The sequence below is a fragment of the Trichosurus vulpecula genome, chromosome 1, assembly GCF_011100635.1.
Source record: "Trichosurus vulpecula isolate mTriVul1 chromosome 1, mTriVul1.pri, whole genome shotgun sequence".
Lineage (NCBI taxonomy): Eukaryota > Metazoa > Chordata > Mammalia > Diprotodontia > Phalangeridae > Trichosurus > Trichosurus vulpecula.
In genome coordinates this window covers 254,698,285-254,721,070 of record NC_050573.1, presented here as the reverse complement: position 1 = coordinate 254,721,070, position 22,786 = coordinate 254,698,285, and the positions used below count along the sequence as shown (strand labels likewise).

Below are 22,786 nucleotides of genomic sequence, written 5' to 3'. Positions count from 1 at the left end.
TCAACTACTACTCAAACTATTGTGTCTTACCAGTAACATAAACTGCTAAAAATCTAATGTCCTTTTCCTCAGTCCTCATTCTTCTTGATCACTCTGCAGCTTCAGTCAATACTAAGCTACCTCATTACTCCTGAATACCATCCTTCATTGGCTTCCACAACACTGATAAGGCTGGTTTTCCTCCTGCCTGGCCACTCTTTTCCACTCTTGAGCTTTGTTTGCTGTTTCATCATCCATCCATTTCCCATACGTTAAGTATCCATACCAAGAATGTTCTGGGGCCTACGTTATCCCTTCGCTCTATCCTCAAGTGATTTCATCAGCTCTTATGGTTTTAATTATCTTTAACCAAATGACTCTCTAATCTACATGTTCAGCCCCTATCTCTCTTGCAAAAAGAACTCAAGCCCAACATAGTCACTTGCCTGCTGGACATCTCCACGTAGGCATTAACAGTGGCAGCTCTAACTCAACACAAAAAACTAAACTCCTTTAACTTTCTCCCTAATTTCACCCCTTCTCAAACATCTACTTCTGTCAAAGACACAACTAAACTCTCAGTCACCAGGTAAGAACTTCTGAGTCACAGGAATACAAAGAATGGGAAATGACCTTAAAAATCACCTAATCATCATCATGAAGATGAGGAAAATAAGGCCTGGAAAGGAAAACTGACTTGCCCAAGGTTACCACTAGTAGTATAAGAAGCAGAATCACGAACCTAAGTCTTTAGACACCATATTCAGTGCTTTTTTACTTAACTTTGACTCTTCCCTTTCTCTCTCACTCCCATATCCAATCAGTTGTCAAGTCCTATCAATTCTCCTGCAAACATCTCTCATTCATTTTGTATACGTATCATAATTTAAGAATAGCTTCTTTCACCTAGACTAATGCACCAGCTAGTTGTTTTGGTCTTTCTGTTCCTACTTTCTCTCCTCTTTGATCAAACCTTCACATAGCTGCAAAAATATTCTGAGGCAGGTCTTCATGTCATTACACAGCTCAAAGAATCTTGGTGTGAACAAAAACAAGGCAACCAAAATTAGAAGAAAAGTGGAAAACTGGGAAAATTTTTTTTTACCACAAGTATATCAAATAAAGTCCTCATTTCTCAAACATATAGAGGATTCGGTCAAATTTGTAAAAATACAAGTCATTCTCCAACTGATAAATGGTCAAAGGATATGAATGGGAAGTTTTCAGATGAAGAAATCAAACCACTTACAGTCATGTAAAAATGCTCTAAATCACTACCCTGAGTAGAGAAATACAAATTAAAACTGAGGCTAATGACAGACTGGCTAATGACAGAAAAGGAAAATGATAAATGGTAGAGGAGATATGGGAAAACTGGACACTAATGCTGTTGGTAGAGTTGTGAATTGATCCAACCATTCTGGAAAGCAATTTGAAATTGTGTGCAAAGGACAATCAAATTGTGCATACCCTTTGATCTAGCAACACTACTAGGCCTGTATCCCAAAGGGATCAAAAAAAGCAGGGGAAGGGCCAGGAGAGGGAAGGACCTGTTTGTACCAAAATATTTATGGCAGCTCTTTTCGTGGAAACTGAGAGGAAGTTAATCAAATAGGGAATGGCTGAACAAGTTGTGCTTTATGATTGTGATGAAATATTATTGTGCTACAAGAAATTATCACCAGGATGTTCTCAGAAAAACATGGAATTAGATGAACTGATGCAAAATGAAGTGAGCAGAACAAGAACACTGTAAACAGTAACAGCAATACTGTACAATGATCAACTGTGAATGACTTAGCTATTCTCAGCAATACAATGATCCAAGATGATCGCAAAGGACCCATGATAAAAAATACTATTCCACCTCCAGAGAAAGAACTGATAGAAACTGAATGCAGATCAAAGCATACTATTTTTCACTTTTTTTTTCATGAGTTGGTTTTTTCTTGGGGGGTGAGGGGGTCCTGTATTTTTTTCACATGACTAATATGGAAACATGTTTTGCATGACTGAACCTTTATCAATGCTTGCCACCTCAGGGAAGTTGGAGGGGAAAGAGGAAGGAAGAGAATTTGGAACTCAAAATTTTAAAAAGCCAATGTTAAAAACTCTTTTTACATGTAATTATGGGGGGGGGAGGGGAATATTCAAAAACAACTTTGTATGGCCCTTATTGCCTCTAGGGTAAAAGAGAAATTGCTCAGTCTGGAATTTAAGGCTCTCCACAATATAACTCGCACTTAACTTTCCAACCATATTTCATATTACTGCACCATCACCACCACCCACATACTAGCTACTCCCTGAATTCAGTATTTCTGAATCTTCTCACATTTTTACCAAGTCACTGCCTTCCTCCTCCACCTAATATATCATGTATCTTTCTTCAAAGATCAGTTGTCATTTCCCCCAAGAAGTCTTCCCCAAATCTCTCCTAACTACCAGTTCTTAATGTCACCCTCAAAGAACTCTGTATTTGTGTAACATGTTCTAATCATAAGAGTAGATTGTAAGTTCCTTGAGGACCAGAGACTGTTTAATTTTAGTTTAATACTTCAAGTGTCTCAAACATCATCTGTTTCTTACTGAACAAATGTTGAGGATGAATAAATGTTTGATGAATGGAAATGAATTAATTTTCATGGGTGTCTTTTTTTAAAAGAATTAAAATCCATTTACTATTCATGAGTAACTGAAAACTGCACTGCCTCAACTTTTATAGGATTTCAAACTGCAAGGGACCTAAATGAAAATTTTTTTTTCAAATCCATTTGATAAGTAGGAAAACTGAGGTCCAGGCAGGGTTCCATGATTTGCTCATGAAGGTAGTTAAACAACAGAGGAAAAATTCTAACCTAAGTCTTCTCACTATAAATCCATTCTTTCCACTACAGTAACATCAAATCAAGATGATTACCCCAGGAAATTTTACTGGTTTTTAAAAGGCAGACAAAAATTTGTTATTCTAAAGATCCACTGTATACTTTAAAAGAAATATTCTTTACATCACATACAATTAAGGAATTAATAACCAACTACTCATCCTTTATAAATTAATTTTTTAATTATGGATCTTAAATTTAAATTTGGAGAATTATTAATTACTACTAGCTGTGTAACAAGAGGACCAAAATTTTACTCAAGATATATATCTGCTCTTCTATAATACCTGGACATTGCAGTCCTCACCAAAACTAAAACCAAGCCTCCCTTAAGAGACATTTGTCTTAGGCATACAGATAAGCTTTGTCACAAAGTATACTATTTATATGGAATTACTAGACTTGAAAAAAGAATTGTCTACAGAATTTGTTAGTCAGTTGCATATTTAAATTCTGAAAGCCTTGAGATCTTTCTTGATAAAAAAGAATAATTTTCCACCCAATTTATAGGTTATATAATATAATATAATATAATATAATATAATATAATATAATATAATATAATATAATCACCACCTACAAGAGTAGATGAAAGCTAGGCCTCCGTCACTTTCTAGTTAAGGTTTATTTTTAAAAGGCAAAATAAGGGTTTCATAGCATCACTGTGTCACAACAGCCTACTCAAAATACATAATTTAGATAGAAAGTTAATAGATTCATCTGATTTTCATAAGAGTGAATTTTCTTACTTTTTAAGAAAATACTTACCACAAATTCTCCATAATCAAACTGATGTCTCTGATTTAGATGGCTAACAAAATTTCTAGTAATCTGGCTAGGATCACCCCATGGAAGAGACACACAAATAGGACACGTCTAAAAGAGAAACACATAATAGAATTAAATCTAATCATGAAAATGAATATTCACATACTGTTAACAAAGATAGTGTACTGTCCACTTACCTGCCACCTGACTAACAATTAATGCTAGAACAGCTTAATAGTTTTTACATCCAACTTCCATTGGCTCACTTTCCAACCACCCATTTTATACTTTTACTTTAGCGCAATCATAGAATCTGAGTTGAAAAAAGATGTCAGGAGTCATCATCTATCCTAAGAGCTACCTGGAACAGGAACCACTTCTTTTACAATATCCCCCATGAAAATAATTATCCTCCAGTAGATCACTTCCAGTGAGTAGGCACTAACCAATAAATCAAACAATGGATCAATCAACAAGTATTTATTAAGTGCCTACTACGTGCCAGGGACAATGCTGAGTCATTTACTGTTTGTGTGACAGGGATCTAAGTTAGAAAAAGTGTATTTTTTTAAGGAGAACAATCCCTGCTCACATGAAGCTTACATTCTAAGTGGGGAGATATGTACATATCAAAATATACAGGGTGTCCCAAAAGTTTCAAGCTACTAAAGCTTGAAACTGTACTAAGTACTTTTGGCACGCTCCGTATATAACATATCATTAAAAAATACACGGCAAGATTTGGCAACTAATTGGATTTGTGGAGTGAGGAAGTTTGAGGTCAAGATAAAGACAAGGTTGCAAACCCAGGCGACTAGGACAAGTGTCTGATACACAGGCCCTTACTTATTTGCTTCTTTCTTACTACACAGATGATAGTGACTTTGACAGAAATAATAACTATTATTTACACAGCTCTTTAAAATTTGCAAGGAGCTTTAAATATAGTAACTCACGTGATCTACACAATCCTATAAGGTATGGGCTATTATCATCCCCGTTATATAGATAAGAAAACTGAGGCAGACCAGTGACTTGCCCTGGATCATAATGGCTAGTGTCTGAGGATAGATTTGAACTCAGGTCTTCCTGATTTCAAGTCCAGTATTCTATTCATCATGCAACCTAGCTGCAAAGCCAATGGCAAGCCTCAGGAATGTTTTGGTGAAAATCCAGAGCACTTCCATGTCCAAGTAAAAAAAACCACAAGCCATCAGAAATAAAAAGTATCAAAGAACCACAGTCAGGCTATCCCACAAGACCTAACAGCTTCTACAATAAACAAAAGGCAATCTTGGAATAATACAAAATATATCAGGAAGTGAAACAGGCTTAATTACAACCACCAAAAAATGTGTCCCACAAAGCTAAATATAATTCTACCAAAGGGGAGGTGGGGGGGGAAGATGGATCTTTAAGGGGACGCATAACTTTCAAGCATTCCTAATGAAAAGAGCTGAATAGAAATTCTGAACCTAGATAAATGTATCTGAACAACTAGAAGGGGATTTACAGAATGATTAAATGCCAACATTCTAACAAAGAGAGAAAAATAAACATCCTTTCAAAGGGCACTGAGGGAGTTAAGTAAGACAATGAGAAGATCTGTGGGTAGACTGGCTCTACTCTGTTAGTTTTGAGGAAAAAAGGGGAAGATTAAAAATGATACATTAGTGGGTAGAATGTAGTATTTCTCATAACTGGGTTGGGAAAGAAGAAAATGCAAACATAGAAAGAAAGGAGGGGTAACCTCAATCTTATCTAAATTTGATAAGCTGAATACACACAGAGACAGACTCTGATGAACTTAACAAGGAAACAGACAAAGCTTTTTAGGAGGGTAAATACAACGATAATAGGAAGGAATAACTTTAAGCTAAACATACTTCAGCTTCAGAGGGAATTAAAATGAAAGAAAATTGCAAGAAAAGGACAATCACATAGAAGAAAATTGCTTCAGTTAAGAATTACTAGTACTGATCAAATTCCGTTGTTTTCACCTTTTTAATTTTAACACTTTTCCAATTACATAACAATTTTTAACATTAGTTTTTTTTTTTAATTTTTGAGTTCCAAATTGAATTTTCTCTCCTCTCCATCTTCCCTGAGAAGGCAAGCAACTTGATATAGATTATACAGGCACAGTCATGCAAAACATATTTCTAAATTAGCCATGTTATGAAAGCAGACAAAAGAAACCAAGAAAAATAAAGTTTAAAAAGCATGCTTCAATCTACATTCAAACTCCATCACTTCCTTCTCTAGAGGTGGACAGCATTTTTCATCATAAGTCCTTTAGAATTGTCTTGGATCATTATATTGCTGAGAATAGCTAACTTATTCACAGTTGATCATCATACAATACTAATGTTATTGTATACAATGTTCTCCTGGTTCTGCTCACTTCACTTTGCATCCGCTCATGTAAGTCTTCACAGGTTTTTCTTAGAGCACAATAGTATTTCAACATAATTATAAAGTACAACTTGTTCAGCCATTCTCCATTTGATAGAAATCCAAGAAACCCAAGACCTAGTAGTGATATTGCTGAGTCAAGGGGTAATTGGGGTGCTTACTTCTAAGTGGGGAAAAGCGTTAAGAGAAAAAAGAAACTAGCAAATATCTTTGCAATAAGTTCCTCTGATAAAGATTTGATATCCAAAATGTCTAGGGAATGGACTCAAAATATTTAAAAACAAGAGCCATTCCTCAATAGAGAAATTGTTGAAGGATATAAACAGGCAGTTCTCAAACTATGAGAGCTACCAATGGCCACATGAAGAAGTGCTCCAAGTCACTAATAATAACTCTCCATTTCTATCTCATCCCCTAACACTGGCAAATGAAATACTAGTGGAATTATGAATTGGTCCAAATCATTCTGGAAAGCAATTTCAATCAATCAATAAACATTTATTAAATATCTACTGTGTACTAGGCACTGTGCTAAGCATTAAAGACACAAAAAAGAGGCAAAAGACAGCTCCTGCCTTCAATGGACTTACAATCCAATGTGAGAGACAACATACAAATATATACAAAGTAAGGTATATGCAGGATAAATAGGAAATAATTAAAAGAGGAAAAGTACTGTAATTAAGAAGGGTTAGGGAAAGCTTTCCTGTAGAAGGTGGAATTTAAAAGGAAGCTAAGGACTATACCCCCAAATTCCTTACATTCTGTATAGCATTTGATATACTATTACCATTACTAAATGTGGATAACTCAAAGAGATAATTTTTAAAAAAAAAAGACACATACAGTAAAAAGGAAAGACTTACGTACAATGTTTATAGTAGCACTTTTTATGATGCCCCTACCAAGGAAACAACTGGGAAAGAGCTGAGTCAATTATTATAGCTGAACATAATAAAACATTGCTGTGCCATAAAAACACAAAGAGATGTGTCTTGAGAAGCCTTATATGAACTTATGTGCCAATGACCAACAATGACTCCAGAGGAATGACAATGAAGCATGCTAGCCAACCTCCTGGCAAAAGGGTGATGGACTCAAAGTATAGAATGAGATATATTTTTTGGACATAGTCAACGTGGGAATTTGTTTTGCATGAGTAAGCATATTTACTACAAAATGCTTCACAATTTGAAAAATAAAACAACTAAAAACCCTCAAACCTCTGCCACTCTAACACTGGCTCAATGTTCATTCAACATATATTTACTACTATTTGCAATCCAGCTGTCCTAGGGAAAATACTAAAAAATAAGACATCTTCAAGGGGTTTATAGTATAGTAGGGATGATTATAAAATATAAATATAATAAGTACATGTGAAGAATACAAAATTCTCTAAGATCATAAAAAACTTAAAAGTGAGTAGGAACACAGGCAAGTATTAGGGAAAATTTAGAATCATATATACTTCTAGGTTAAAAGGGATCATTTTAATTCAACTGATGATTCTAACAAAATGAGCAAACATCAAATAAAATATATATTCATTTATATATCATCATTACAAAGCTGTTTACTTTGAAAGCATGAAGTTTCATTTCCACTAAAACTAGAGTTAGGCATGGCACAATGAAAAGAGCACTGGGTTTGGAGTCAAACAACCTGCATTCAAATCCAGAGCAGCTCTATTCTTTTGTTCACAGTCAAGGTTACCAACATGTTTCTAGTCGCCCAGATTTCCAACCTCAGTCTTAACTCCTCATTCATTTATATCACACATGTCCACCTCCACAACGTTTCTTCTATACATTTCCTTCTTTCCATTCACACAGTCACCACCACCCCAGTTTAGGCTCTTACCTGCAAATACTGCAACAGCCTCCTATTTGTTCAGCCATCCACATCTCTCTACTCACCCCAATCCATCCTTTATACAGCCACCAAAGTAATTTCAGTCAAGTGCAGCTCTGACCAAGTCACATGTCTACCGAATAAATTTCAGTGGCTCTATATTACCTCTAACACCAAATACTCTGTTGGGCATTTAAACCCAGCCTCTACCTTTCTAATATTCTTACACATTACTACCCTCCACGGATTCTTCTAGTCACACTGGACTATTTGTTGTTCTCAGACATAAATACTTCATCTCTCGTCTCTTTGCCTTTACAATGATGCTATCCCCCGTGACTAGGATGCTTTCTCTCCTTACCTCCACCTCTTAGAATTACTGGATTATTTCAAGACTAAACTCAAGGTACAACTTCTAGAGGAGATCTTTTCTGTTCTACCCAGTTATCAGTGACTGCTTTAAGGCTACTTTGTAGCTATCTTGAATATGCACAAGTTTTCTCCACTGTCAAGAGTACTAGGATCCTGGAGGGCAGGGATTATTTCCCTTATGCTTTATAAGATAATAGACCCTCGTTGATTGAATGGTAAAAAGATCTAGATACCAAGGTAGGTTGGAGCTCAACCATAAAAGCCTTAGAATGTCAGAGTGAGGAATTTTGTTCTGAAGACAACTGGGAACCATGGATGAACCTGAATAATTGAGTCATCAGTGAATTAGAAGATGGATTTGGCAGCTGTGGGTAAAATGGACCAGAGGATAGAAACTGTAGAAGTAGGGAGGCCTGGTTAGGTGATAAGTGAATTAGCCTACCCAAGATGTGATAATGGCGTTAACTAGGGTGATGGCAGTGAGAATGGTAAGGGGAGGACAGATATATCTATTGTTTCTGCCTTTTCCTTGCACCACCCTATTCTACTGTATCCCCAAAATAGTTCCTATTTTATAATAGGAACAAATGAGGCCTGATATGCTTTTAAAACCTTAAGCAGGAATACTGCCTTTACCTAATTAAAAAAAACTAATTGTAACCATTTAGTAATATTATTTAAAGATTGCAAGCATAGTTTTAAGAAAAACATAAAAATAAAACAATGTTCTGAAAAACAGTTTTATAGCACTGTACCTAAATGTTAAGGTAGAAAGAAGTGTGTGTGTGGTGTGTGTGTGTGTGTGTGTGTGTGTGTGTGTGTGTAAATAAAAGATAGAATCAACAATGATGTATACAAGTGAAGTAAATAGCACTTTATTTTCATAAACCTGAAGAATTAATTAAGATTTAAACTGCCTCAAACATACTTACCACAGGGACTATCTGAAAGAGGTGACTATTATTACAATGATCCAGTAAACGCTGTCTTGTAAAGTTTGCTTCTTGACACAAGGGACACTTAAATGTGGGATGCCCAGTAGAACTGCAAGATAATAATATTAAGAAACTTAACAACATGCAATGATAATAACCAAGAAACTTAGACCTAGAGAAGAGTTAAGAAAATGTACTTCTCTCTATTTTTTACAGAGGTAAGGGACAATCAGTGTGAAAAAATGCATTCATTGCCATACTAAGTTGATATGTTGATTGGGTTTGTTAAACTTAATTTTATTCCAAGAAATCAAGGAATGGTTCACTGAGTGGAGAAGTGGGGAAGTATATATTTGCAAATCAGGGTGACATAAAAACAAAAGATACCAATATTTTTCTTTTAGAAGACAACAGTGTTAGATTAAATAGATTCATTCAAAATACCAAGCAATAAATTACTAGATTCTTCCATTATATATTTCAATACAGCTTTGGCTATAGTTAGCCATTTTATCATAGTTACATGACTTCCCTGATGTTTAAATTTAGTATGCGGATTAAAAGCTTTCCCTTATGTTCGAAACTACATAAAAAGTTACTACGGATATTAATTTTCAAGAAAAAGTTCAATGCTGGCAACTTTATAATAAACTGTGTTCTTTGAATTAGTTAGCATGGATACTAAATTGTCCAAGGGATGAAAAAAAAACTATTTTAAAATGTTAACGTATTTGTACCTATCTTCAACCACACTGTTAAAAGCCAATTCTCCTACAATCTTATACTGCCACCTCCCTCTCACTAACAATTTATACAACCTATTTACTAATATATGGTTCAAACTAAATATTCCTATACTGTCTCTGATATATACAGATCAAAAACCTGAAAAGTTAAATTTTCAATGTAAAATAATTGCTCTGAATATTTCAGGAAAACTATGACTTAGAATTTTTAATCCAAAGTATTGTGACTATTTAGTAAAAACAGATACCACTCATCAAAAAAATATCAATTTTTAAAAAAATATTACCTTGCATCTCCTTGATAGGTCTCTGTATTATCAGACGTAGATGTCTCACTCCTATTACTTAAAAAAGGCATGGGAGAAAATTAAGTATAAAATTGTCTTAAGTGTCCAAATTAAAATCTCTCATTATTTGGACTTATTGAGTGGAAGAACCTGAATGATAATGGAAACTTTGGACTTCAGAATATTTATGAAGAAACAGTTTAGTATTTTTTTAAAAAGCAGTTTTATATTATTTTAAAATACATTCATCAACATGAACCAACAAGAAAGACAGCAAAGGTCTTTAGCCACTTGCTTTAAAAAAAAATCACTGAAGTGGGAGGAATGGCTCATTTATTGCTTATAGTTAAAAAATACAAAAATATTCTTCCAACAGAAATGCCTTAAAAGTACTGTTTCATTATGAAGTCAGATACCTGATGTTTTAAAATCAGGTGCCCATTCTCACTTCTCAAAACTAAACATTCTGAATTTCTTCCTCTGAAAGTTGAGGAAAATAAAACTTTGGGAACATCAATATTAGGTACCTATAGGTAAGATTTAAAGTACTTTTATGGCAATGTATACTTTTTCTTCTTATCTCATTCAAATTTTGTAAGTCCTCATTCCTCTCCATTCTCATTTCCATTAGCTCATCCAAGTCTTCATTACCTAATGCCTGGACCAAAATTGCTGTTTAACTGGGCTTCCTTACAAATGTCTTACATACTACTGCCAGAATAATCTTCCTAAAAACACAACTTTCAGCAGGTCATTCCTTCTACTCAAAAGCCTACAATGGCAGCTTACATGTTGATAGTACTCTACTGTTTTCCAAATGATCTCTTTATAACAACCTTATGAATTCGGTAATGCAAGTATTATTATCTACATTTTACAGAGGAGGAAAATAAAGCTGAGACGTTAAGTGACTTGTCTACGGTCACATGGCCCATAAACTATAGAGCCAGAATTTGAACATGTGTCTTCTGACTTCAACTAGTGGGTTCTTTCCACTACAACATGTAAATGTAAATATAAACTTTTGCCCTTTGCTATTCAAAGACCCTCTCCCCATGATATGGCCTCCCTTTCCTATACTTACCTCCAACAACTTCCCAACATAGTTTCTGCTCTGGTTAAGCCAGTCGCCTACTGTCCCTCAAACACTCCATGTTCATTTCCTATCCTTCAAGACCATCTCAAGTCCCACCTCCTTCATGAACCTTTCCATGATTAAACTGACCAACAGTGATTTATTTTAAGATAATCACATGAACTTCTGAGCATGAGATTCCCTTCCTCAGACCACACGTAGCCTCCCTTCAAACTTCTTCTGTGCAAAAGCACATAATGTACTTACTGGGGAAAAATAATCAGGAAATAGAACTTGGCGGTCTTGAAGAATTGTTAAAATCTGAATAGGTAGAATAACAAAGATTATATGGGGGCAACACAAGGGGGAAAGGGAGGAAATATATGGAAAGGGAAAAAGGAAATAAAATACGGAATGTTTGTAGAACAACAGAGACAAGACTGACTTGAACACAGTAGAGAATATGGCAGGGAATTAGCTACAGGGGATAAGAATAGGAAAATGGCCAGTTAATGGAGAAACTTCAAATGGCTGGAAGTTTAGACTTATTTTTTTTATTCATGGGCACTTGAATGAAAGTCAGAAGAAACGCATTCAACCATGAGCAAGTCATTTGACCATGCAAGTTCAATTTCCTCCATCTATAAAAAGTGGATAATAAGACTTATACCACTTACAGTGTAAGACTGCTGTGCGGAATGCATTTTTAAAACTATACAGTACCTAAGTTCTCTTTTATGTTATAGTTATTTGCAAGTATGCTATAATATCCTCCTACTAGAATATAAACTAGAGGAGGACATGGACTAGATATCATAGAATCTTTGCATCTAGCAGACAGATAAGGCTGAACTGAATCTTTCCCCTCTTTGACTATTTATAATGCAAAGGGGCTGCTACATGCTGGGCTCTTGATAATATTTAAGTGATCAACAAATGTTTATTAAATGCAAGACATTGTGCTGAGTGCTGGGGATATAAAAGAAAAACAACACACTATGCCATAATGTATATTTCTCTATTTCACCCAAGAGGGTAGGGACCACATCTTATACTTCCCTTGTAATCCCCACCCAGACTATATGTACTCAATACTTTTTTGAAATCTAATTATATTTTCCCTCATAAAATGTCATAGTTTGAATTGAGTTAAAAAGGCTCTTCTTTTCCCTCCCCCGATTTCCTTTAAACCCAAATGCATGAAGAGAAATAATATTAAAAGGGAATACAGAAAAGGTTGATTTTCTTGGCTAGCTATGATTCAAGTTTTCCTTTTTCTGTCTGAACTAAAGTTGAGTATTCTACAGAGGTGAGATTCTAAGCCTGAAGATTGCCAATAGTTATAAAAATTAACGTTTTTCAAAGAGCTTCTTTAGCTTTTGTCTTTTAGACTTCCGACAAAATTGTTCAAAATAGGCAAGGTCAATCTGTCCAAGGCAAACAAATTTCTTTTTCAATATGAATTCCCCCCCTTCTAAAATCAGTTGTGTTAGTCTAGTTGGTGACAGTACTGTTCAGCAGTGTTGTTGGGTTTTCTTTTTAAGGGAGGCAATAAAAATATTTTAAAAAATAAAAGTTAACTGACTTACCCAAGGTTACACATCAAGTTATCGGCAGAGCCCAGGCTACAACTCAGGTGTGCTGACTCTAAGGCCAGTGCTCCTTCCACTTAGATATGGGTTGTCTACCTACCTGACAGGGTTGTTGTGAGTAAAGTGCTTTGAAAACCTAAAAGCACTATATAAATGTGAGTTGTAATTATTATTAAGAAAAATTCTGAACATATTAAATGCACATAATCTGACTCTACTAAGGCCTTGGGGTTACTTGAAAAGTCTCTTCCCTGTTTTCTTCAGGTAAATTATAAGTTTTCTGATACAGCGTGGCAGAATAGCTATGGAACAACAAGACCTGGGCTCAAATCCTAACTGCACGGCATGGGCAAATTACTTAACCTGAGAATATTTAAGCATTTATAGCAAATACCATCACAGGGGCTACTTCAATAGCACAATATAAATGGTGAGGTAGTATCAAAATATCATTCTGAATTCCTGCTTAAAATTAATTTCTTAAATAACTTCTTTCTTTGCAAATTCTACAAATTTCAAACTAGTCCGTTCCCAGCACACACAAAATTCCAAATCTCCTTCAACTTTCTTCCATGGTCTAATTTCAAAACTAAAAGTAACTCAATAATTTAAAATACAAAAAGTTGACAAAAGATGGGTTGTCAAAGGTATACGGTTTTCCCAAGAACTGCAAATTATATAAATGAAAAAGCATGCTCAAAATCATTACAAGAAAATGGAAATTAAAAGAACCTTGGGGTTTCATACGTCATTAAATTCGAACCTGTAGATTACAAAAAACTAAACCACTGACGTTGGAGAGGAAACTGGAAGTCAACTACGCTAAAGCACTATTAGAGTTTTGAAGAGGCTCAACTATTCCAAATTTAATTTTGGAATTATGCATAACAGCGACTAAATAATCCATGCCTCTTGACTTATTTAATGGCGTCACTTATCCCATGGATTTGTGGTTGCTTTTCAGTCATTTTTTTCAGTCATGTCTGACTTCATGACCCCTTTGGCCAAGATACTGGAGTATTAGCCATTTCCTTCTCCAATCAGATGAAGAAACTCAGGCAAACAGGGTTAAGTGACTTGCCCAGGGTCACACAGCTAAGTAAGTGTCTGAGGCCAAATATTAACACAGGAAGAAAAGTGTTCCTGATTCCAGGCCTGGCACTCTATCCATTGTGCCACCTAGCTGCCCATTCCTTTTGGCAGCAATTAAATAAAAATAAAGTCCTATAATATAAGAAATGTTTGAAAAATTATATATACATAAATATACTGGAATATTATTATGAAGCAAGAAATGTTAAGAGCAATTCAGAGAAACATGGGAAGACTTATGTGAACTAATGCAGAACCAAATGAGCAGAACAAAAAAAAAAATCACATACACAAAGAATACAGCAATGTAAACTAAAAAGATTACAAATATAAGTTGAATTCTCAAGAACTGAAAAAATAATGAAGAACCAAAATAGCAAAATATTGGCTATTATGTAAGATTGGACCTACTAAATGTTTTGCTTATTTTTCTTTGTCACAAAGAAAAAGGGGGTAAGAATAGGGAAGAGTGTTGAAATAACTAATATAAAAGGGGTAAAGTATCAAAGAACATTTACTTTAAAATCAAAGCAGGGAGTCAGTGGTTTAAAAAGTAAACCTAAAATTAGGCATGAAAAATTACTAAATCGTTTATGCCTTTTGACCTTGCTATCTCACTACTGGGTTTCTATCCCAAGGAGTTTAAATAAAATCAAAGACAATAAGCATAAAAATATTCATAGCAGTATTATTTATAATTCAAAAAGATGAAAATGAACTATGTGCCCAAAGACTAGGAGTGTCTGAACTGTGAAATATGAAAATATTTTAACTTGTGCCTTAAAGAATGCCCTCTATTAAAGATTTTAGGAACTATGGGATATATTTCTTGTGAGGTGGTATGAAAACAACAATGTAAAAAAAGACAAAAATGAAAGTCAGCAAGATTTAGATTATATACCACAATGTTAGCACCATAATATGAAAAGCTACAGCTAGTATTTCTCAAACTATGAAAAAAATAATACTGGAGAGAGGAGGATCCTTACTTTGCTCCTGTTTGTACTGGGAAAGCTTCCAGTGTTTCTTTGTTGCAAACAAAGCTAAGTCTTCATTTTGAACGTATGCTTTTCATCATATAAAAAGGTCTCTTCCACACCTACACTTTTTAGAATTTTCAATATAAATGAGTGACATGTTTTGTCAGAGGTTCTTTCCACACCCAGTGAAATAATCGTGTGATCATTTATGTGATTAATTATGTTAATTTTCCCTAAAACTTGAGCTACCCTTAAAATGTTGGTACTAATCCAACTTGATCACAGTAAGTTTTTTTCTGGATATGTTGCTGTGATCTCCTGTGATTTCAATTACATTTCTGCATCTACATGGATTAGTGATACAGGTGTATAGTTATCTTTCTCTACTTTGTCTCTCTTTGGTTTGGCCATATCTGTTTTATAAAAGAAATTTAGTACAGTGTGCTGTCTCTATTTCCCAGGAATAATTTTTGTGGCTTATGTATAAATTACTCTTTAAATGTTTGACAGAATCACCCAAAAAAAAAACAATCAAATGGCAAAGGGGTTTTTCTTAATCCACTTATGTCCTCTGATTTTTTTCCCTCAAATCTGGGTGCTTAGCAATTTCTAATTATTGCTCTGTTAACTTGGCAACACATTTATATATTTTCTAAATATTCAACTTACTTTGAGCTCCCAGTTTTGTTGAAGTTTTAATTATTTTATTTATTCTTTTTCTGTTACAAATTTTGATGATTTTATAATTTTATTTTCCTATCTTTTACTTGATCAGGTCAGATAATGATTTATCTATTTTGCTAATCTTTTTAAAGAAACAGCTGGTTTTTTTAATCAATTCTACAGGTTTTTCAAGGTTTTTGTTCTAAACACCCAAAATGTCTTTTTTAATAGCATACTCATTTTTCTATTTTTTAAGTTTTCAGACATAAACTTCCTCTGAAGACAGCCATTAACTACATCCTCTAAGTTTTGATGTGTTGTCTCGTTATCACGATTTAAGTTATTTTTCATTTCTATAACTTATTCAGCAACTCGCTCATTATTCAATGTTTTTACTTATTCTCCATTCATGCGTACTATCTTTTGGTCATGTTGCCTTTATATATTAATGCTTTGTGCTATATAGTCTCTAATGGCTATATTATTTGACTTTTGACATCTGTTTATGATACCCAACAAATGATCATTTTTTGTAGAGGTATCATGGGATGTTCAGAAATGTGTACTGAACTTCAGATCCCAACCAGTCATCTACCCAGGCCATTCTCAGTATTTACCTGCCACCTCTGAAACTGTTCCTTCCCACCTGAGTTACCCAGCACCCTTTCTCCACATCAGACCTCAGATTCTACCTGAGAATCCAAGAACCCCCTTCCCTAGTGAAATTAATCCACTCAACTTGGAGCCCCCACCTACCCAACCGCCAGGGCCCAACATGGTTCACTGATGACTGACTAGCTCGCTTAGATTACTACACCTTATGTTAGATACCAGACCAGTTTTAAGTTTCACCTTCCATCCAGCCATCCTACCATATACCTGCTGACACTGACCTCCCCTTCTGGACTAGAGTAATTTTTCACACTAGACCTGAAACCTAGACCTCTGTATCTGGGTCTTTCTTACTCTACTGAAGCATTAATAAGAAACTCACTACTAGTTACATCAAATATAACTCAAAGAGTTTGAGACCGGAAGTCAGCACAACTTGTAGGCAGAGTGGAACAGAAAAAAACCATACATTCAGAGAGTCACTGGACCTAAGTTCTAACCTTAGCTCTGCCACCTCTACTATCTAAGTAAGCTTAGGAACGTCACTTAACCTCTCTGAGCCACCGTTTCCTCATATGTAAGATGAATGAGGTTAGGCTGAATGAACTTTAAGCTCTCTTCCAGTTCTATGACCCTAGTACTCTTGCTAAAAAGTCATTCATCCTCTCTGAACTTTAATTGCCTAATGAATCAAATGAGGAAATTAGACTATTTGAATTATGTCCCTTCTAATCCTCTAACATAAAACTCAATTTTTTTCTAGACTTTTTCCAATTTATATCTACTCAAAATTGGCACCGTGTAAAAAGACTGACCTATAGATTCATAAACACTAATCCCAAATTACAGAAATAAAATATGGGGTCTTAATAGTGTAATAATTAAGAATTTTCACCAAGTCAAATTCTACATGAAATTTTCTAACACTGGAAGAATATTTTTATCACCAATGTTAACTGGGTTATATGTAAAGTTTAACCAATATACAATTCTTTAGTTTTAATTCCTTTAATGATAAGGAATCTTATAAAGCAAAGATGATATTTGATTCCAACTTGACAAATAGGAAAGGCTTTGTATTTTACTATGGGTCACAAAGCAATTCAATCGTAATGCTGTTAACAGAAATATCTAACTACTTCCTGAGCAAAAGCACTAGGTAAAGTTCAAAAGTCTATAGACTTTTTAAAAAAATCAATTGTGCTCTAGATGCATGCTATAATGGAGGTGCAAGATTTAATCTACATATGCCAAATATAATTCTGAAGTCATTTCCCTAGACAATTTATAGTAGTTTTGTAAAAATAATTTCCATTCCATTGCTTTAAAAATTTGAGTTTCACTTTACTATTACTTTCATCTAAGTAGTTAGCATATTACAATACATTAACTACTCTTAAATAAACAAAAATTATTTACCTATTCCCTACTGAATCTTGAGAGATCTGAAAGTTTGGAATGATGGAGGACACACCATACTCATCCTGATACTTCTTACAAGATTTGTAATGATGTCTCATGCGATAAAATTTGATCTGTAAATGAAATGCAAAACAATTTTGCATTTGAAACAGAAATCTCCCACAAGATTAAAAGACAGTTCTGGGAATAACAGAAAAAGCCAAAGGTGAAGATAATGTAAACACTCCAACTAAAATAAAAGAATTCTTCCCCTACTGAAATTCTTAACTGTTAAAAATGATTTCTTCTTTCCAACTGTTGAACATAATAAGCATGCATAAAATATCACACTTACCTATCAAGTATATAAATAATGCCAAACCCTGGCATTACAATTACTGAACTTTTTACTAATAATTTTTAAATGCTGTGTTTTACTGCCACTACTATCTTAACCATTAATAGCTTTAAGAACTGTTAGTTGCATATCACTTATGTTACTACTTAACACTATCAAGTTTTTTCCTAGTCTTCTATTATCAAGTTAGAGACTGAAAAACCAAAGTTGTCAAGTTAAGAGTATACACGTTTTTCATTTCAGCAATGAGAAGTGGAACCAGTATCTTCCAAGTGTACCTAGCTTCACTCTACTTCCCTATCAATTATACAACCCTCACAAAGGTAGAGTGGTATATTTGACTTAAGTAAATGCATGAAATAGAATCTGGCTTTAATCATGAACTTCATCAACTAAAATAAAGCAATGTCTGTACTGGGTCGATAGATACATTATTATAATTCTCCATTATTCTATTCTCTTCTCCACATGACTGAAACTTTAAGGTTTTCTATGATGGACAAGTAAGCAATAAATAATAGAGTTAGATGTCAATGTTGTCAAATATTTTGTAACTGCTCTAAAAGTGAGTGACTGGAATTTCTTCTAATACTATGGTTCCTTAACTCCGTGTACAACTTGTCAAGATCCTGTTCAAGTCACAACTTCTCTAGTTTTCAGTTTGCTCATCTACAGAATAAGAGGGTGGTAATGGTGGTAATACTAGACAGTCTCTGAGGGCCCTTCCAACTTTCAAGTCTTTGATATTATAAAGTTATAACAATATTATCATAATAAAAACAATCAAATAACTAACAAAAACAAATTATGTCTCAGAAAATGAATGAGTTCAAATGAAATTCTCTATCATTTAATGTGGAAAACTTGACTTTCAAATATTAAATATAGCTTATTTTACTCTACCTGTTTTGCACAGCATCTGCAGCTACCAGAAAATTTCCTCATGACATTTTCAATGTCTAAGGCCCGTTCAGGACATGCTCGCTCTCTTCTAGTTACATTTCCACGACAGAGGGGACAGTGTATTCCACTTTCTCTCATAGCAGTCAGGAAACATTTTCTACAAAAACTAAACCAAAAGTTAAGTAATAAATCATGCAGTAAATGGATAAAATGTTTGTCATCTGTAATCGGAATGGCCTTTGTTTTCTTTGGGTGGCTCAGTTTACCTCAATTGGGTCTTGCTGGGCTTGCTGCTCCTCTTCCGGGGCAGGAAGCCCACAGACCATGCCAGGAAGAAGAGAACTTCCTGTGTGATGAGTCATGGGGCTGGCTGAGGGGAGGTGTTGACTCCAGAGCCACACCCTATTGGGTGCTAACCTGGTCTACGCTAGGGGGAGGGGCCAACTCAAGAACCAATGGGCCCTGGTCATTCAGGCGGCACTTGATGATGTCAAAAACTCTAAAAGAGGGGAGAGGACAGCTTGAAGGGCTCTCTTTCCTTTTCCAGTTGGCGTGGGAGCAGTGGGGAGTGTGACTCTGGGCCAGCCCTTGCTCTCAGGCTGAGCCCAGAAGTTAGTAACTATGAATTGTATTGGGTCTGTCTATTGATATTTGTAATTTGTTTGTATTTAGTTCTGAAGTTCGGGGTGCTGGCTTCCTCCCCGCCCCACACAAACTAAATGAATGTTCTGAACTTCGGGGTGCTGGCTTTTTCCCCTAAAGCAAGTGAATGAATCTGTATTGGGTCTGTCTGTTGATATTTGTAATTTGTTTGTATTTAGTTCTGAAGTTCGGAGTGGTGGTTTTGTTTTCCCCCAAACTAAATGAATATTCTGAACTTCAGGGTACTGGCTGTTTGTTCCCCTGAACTAGCTAACTGTAATCTGTATTTGGCCTGTCTGTTGATGCTTGTCTCTTTGCTCCCCTGAACTAATTGAATGCTAACTGAATGCTGGCGTTTTCCCCTGAACTAAATGAATGTTGTCTGTATGCTAACTGAATGCTGGATTAAAGAAAGCTGGTCAACCCCTTCACCGTGCTTTCCTGGTTTAAGCAGATAAAAAGAACCTGTGCTTTTCTGGCGTGCCTGGCAGCCTCCTGGGTGCTGGCTGTGGGGGGGATCTTACGCCCCCACAGAGGCTGCTAGCTGGATTGTTAAAACATCATCCTATATGTTAAAAGTATGAATAGTGTATTTTTTATGCCACATGATTTTAGCCTGTTTATTATATTCTAATTCACTTAAAAAAACCCGCATGAGTTTGTCTATGTAAAAGTGTTCAACAGATCCATTCAACTTTAACCAGTACCAGATTTGTCACTGCAACATGTATATATCCCATTTAACAATAACTGAAATTTATGTCACTTTAAGAGTTGCAAAGCACTTTATCTACACATTACCTCATTTGAAGATAATGTCAATACTGTGGAGGCTAGGTACTATAGGCATTAATATTATCATTTCACAAATTAATGAACTGAGACTTAAAGAGATACTCAGTGATTTGCTGAATCTAATTTGTGTCCAGGGCAGGATTCAAAACCTAAGTTTTACTGTCCCCAAATCCAACATGCTGTCTGTTACACCACTATCTGTCCCTCCATTTGAGAAGAAAACACCAAGTAGGCAAGTTCAACAAAATGAACTCATTCCAGAGATTGACTGGGTTGTTGGGTTTTTTTAAATCAACTTTTAAATCAACTTCTGCATGTGCCTTAGGAGTTATAACACATTTATTCTCATCTCATACTCTGAACTTTGTTTTAACAAAAAAAAATCCTTAGGGCATACAGCAAGATCCTCTTATCAGAAAAACATTCCATTGCGCTTAGTGTACATATTACTGCAGCAAATCACGTTTTTACAAAATGCTTTTAACCAAAGTTGGAATAGTTTGTTTACTTTATTAATCAGAACATCCATTCTTTGAGCACTCTGGTCAATTAAGGGTTCATTATAATTAAAAAAGCATTTCAAGAGTAACAGGACATATATAGGTGACCTAGGAAAGTCACTTTTCTATGGGGATCCATCATTTTCCTCACTGGTAAAATAAGGAGACTGAACTATATTAAAATAAAATACCTTGCAAATATATGAAGATAATTCACAGATCTACACATCCAGCCTTGGGATCTCTCCTGCCTGCATTACCAGTAGCTTAGTGGACATTTCAAAATGAATATCCAGGAGATATCTCAAAGGCAACATATCCAAAACAGAACTCAGTAATTTCCCAAGTCACCTCCACCCCTCCCCACCAATGAACTTCCTTATTCTATGGGAGGCAGCACCACCCTTCTGGTCTCGCAGGTTCTTACACTCACAACTTTCTTTATGATTAATTACTCTGTCTCCTCACTTCAATTAGCCCTTCAACTGCCAAACCTCGCGCATTTCAAACTCCACACATTTTTCATGTAATATAACTTCCCCACTCCTCACTCCAATTCATCTTCTACAACGGCCAAAGTGATTTTCCTTGAGAAATTCTGACCATGTACACTCACTAAAACTTCAGTGACTTCCTACTACCCTCACCAAAAAATTCCTTTGTTTTTAAAGAAGACCTTCATATATATATATATTTCATCATCTTTCTTCCCTTAAATAAAAAAGATTGGAGATAAGATGGTAGAAGCTGAGAGTAACCATCAAAATTTTCTTCCTATTCTACCACCTAATTTCTATTTTAAAATTACCACATCGCTTACTGCCAATATACTTACGTTTTTATCTCATATTTGGAAAAGCACTCAAGTCTAGGCATACTTGGAATGTAAGGGGCAGTGGTGACTTATCTTCAATTATTTCCATGTATGCATTTTTGCCACATAGAACCCACAGTGCTGTGTTGAGATAATCTTCAAAATACCAATTAATGAACAAACATTTGTTAAGCACCTACATACATAGCACCTGACTTAGGTTTGGGAAATATAAAGGCAAAAATGAAAATCTCTACCCTCAAGGAATTTATACTTTACAGAAGACAGTATGTGCACCAGTAGGTATATAAACAGTAAATACAAAGAAAAACACTGTGGGGGAGGGGGGTTGGCTGGGGGTTGGAGAGAGACAAGGAGAGAAAAGGTTTCATGCAGAAGATGTCACTTGAGCATAGTTTTACAGAAAGCCAAGGGATTCTAAGGTGCTGAGGTGAAATGGGAACGCATTTCAGACATGGAGACAGCCTTTGCAAAGGTACAGAGACAACACAGAGCACTGTGTGTGAAGAACACAAGACAGACAGTTTGGTTAGATCACAATATCCAAGAAAACAGTAATATAATAAAATGAGAAAGGTAGGCTGAAGTCAGCTTGTATAAGGTTTTAAATACCAAACTGGACAGCCGTCCTCACTGCTGGGGGCGTTGCGCCCCAGCCCCCTGCACCTCTCCTCTGCTGCTAACTAAACTGAGGAGTTATAGTTCATCCTAAAGAACAATGAGAAGCCACTCTAATTTACTGAGTAGTGGTGTGACATGGTAACATGCACTTTAAGAAAATCACTTTGGCAGCTATGGAGGATGAAGTGGAAAAAGTTCAGACAGGGCTAAATGAGGCTATTTTAACAGTCCAGGCTGAGAAGTGATGAGAATTAGGCTGGTGGCTATGAGAAGGGCAGAGATAATATCAGGAAACATGCAAAGGAAGACAAGATGTGGCAACTGATTGCAGATGTGGGTTAAAGAAGGAAAGGGTCAATGATAATCCCCAGTTTTTGAATCTGGGTGACTAGAGAAGGATACTGTCCCTTGACTAAAATAGGGAAGGTGTCAAGGAAAGGGAAAAATAATGAACTCAGTTTTGTATGTGTTAAACT

The 22,786-nt window shown here is 35.4% G+C and overlaps 1 protein-coding gene across 2 annotated transcripts in view; it reads right to left on the bottom strand.

Moving 5' to 3' along the window:
* Window positions 1-22,786, bottom strand: part of RNF138 (ring finger protein 138) — a 46,712-nt gene that overhangs the window by 4,174 nt on the left and 19,752 nt on the right. Inside the window, exons 4-8 of one of the 2 annotated variants that reach the window (XM_036756764.1) lie at window positions 18,918-19,083; window positions 17,675-17,790; window positions 10,242-10,298; window positions 9,206-9,317; window positions 3,633-3,740 (exon numbers count right to left, since the gene is read on the bottom strand). In XM_036756764.1, coding sequence (XP_036612659.1) covers window positions 3,633-3,740; window positions 9,206-9,317; window positions 10,242-10,298; window positions 17,675-17,790; window positions 18,918-19,083 — 559 coding nt within the window. The remainder of the gene's footprint in view (window positions 1-3,632; window positions 3,741-9,205; window positions 9,318-10,241; window positions 10,299-17,674; window positions 17,791-18,917; window positions 19,084-22,786) is intronic. The other variant, XM_036756772.1, reaches the window with a different exon arrangement.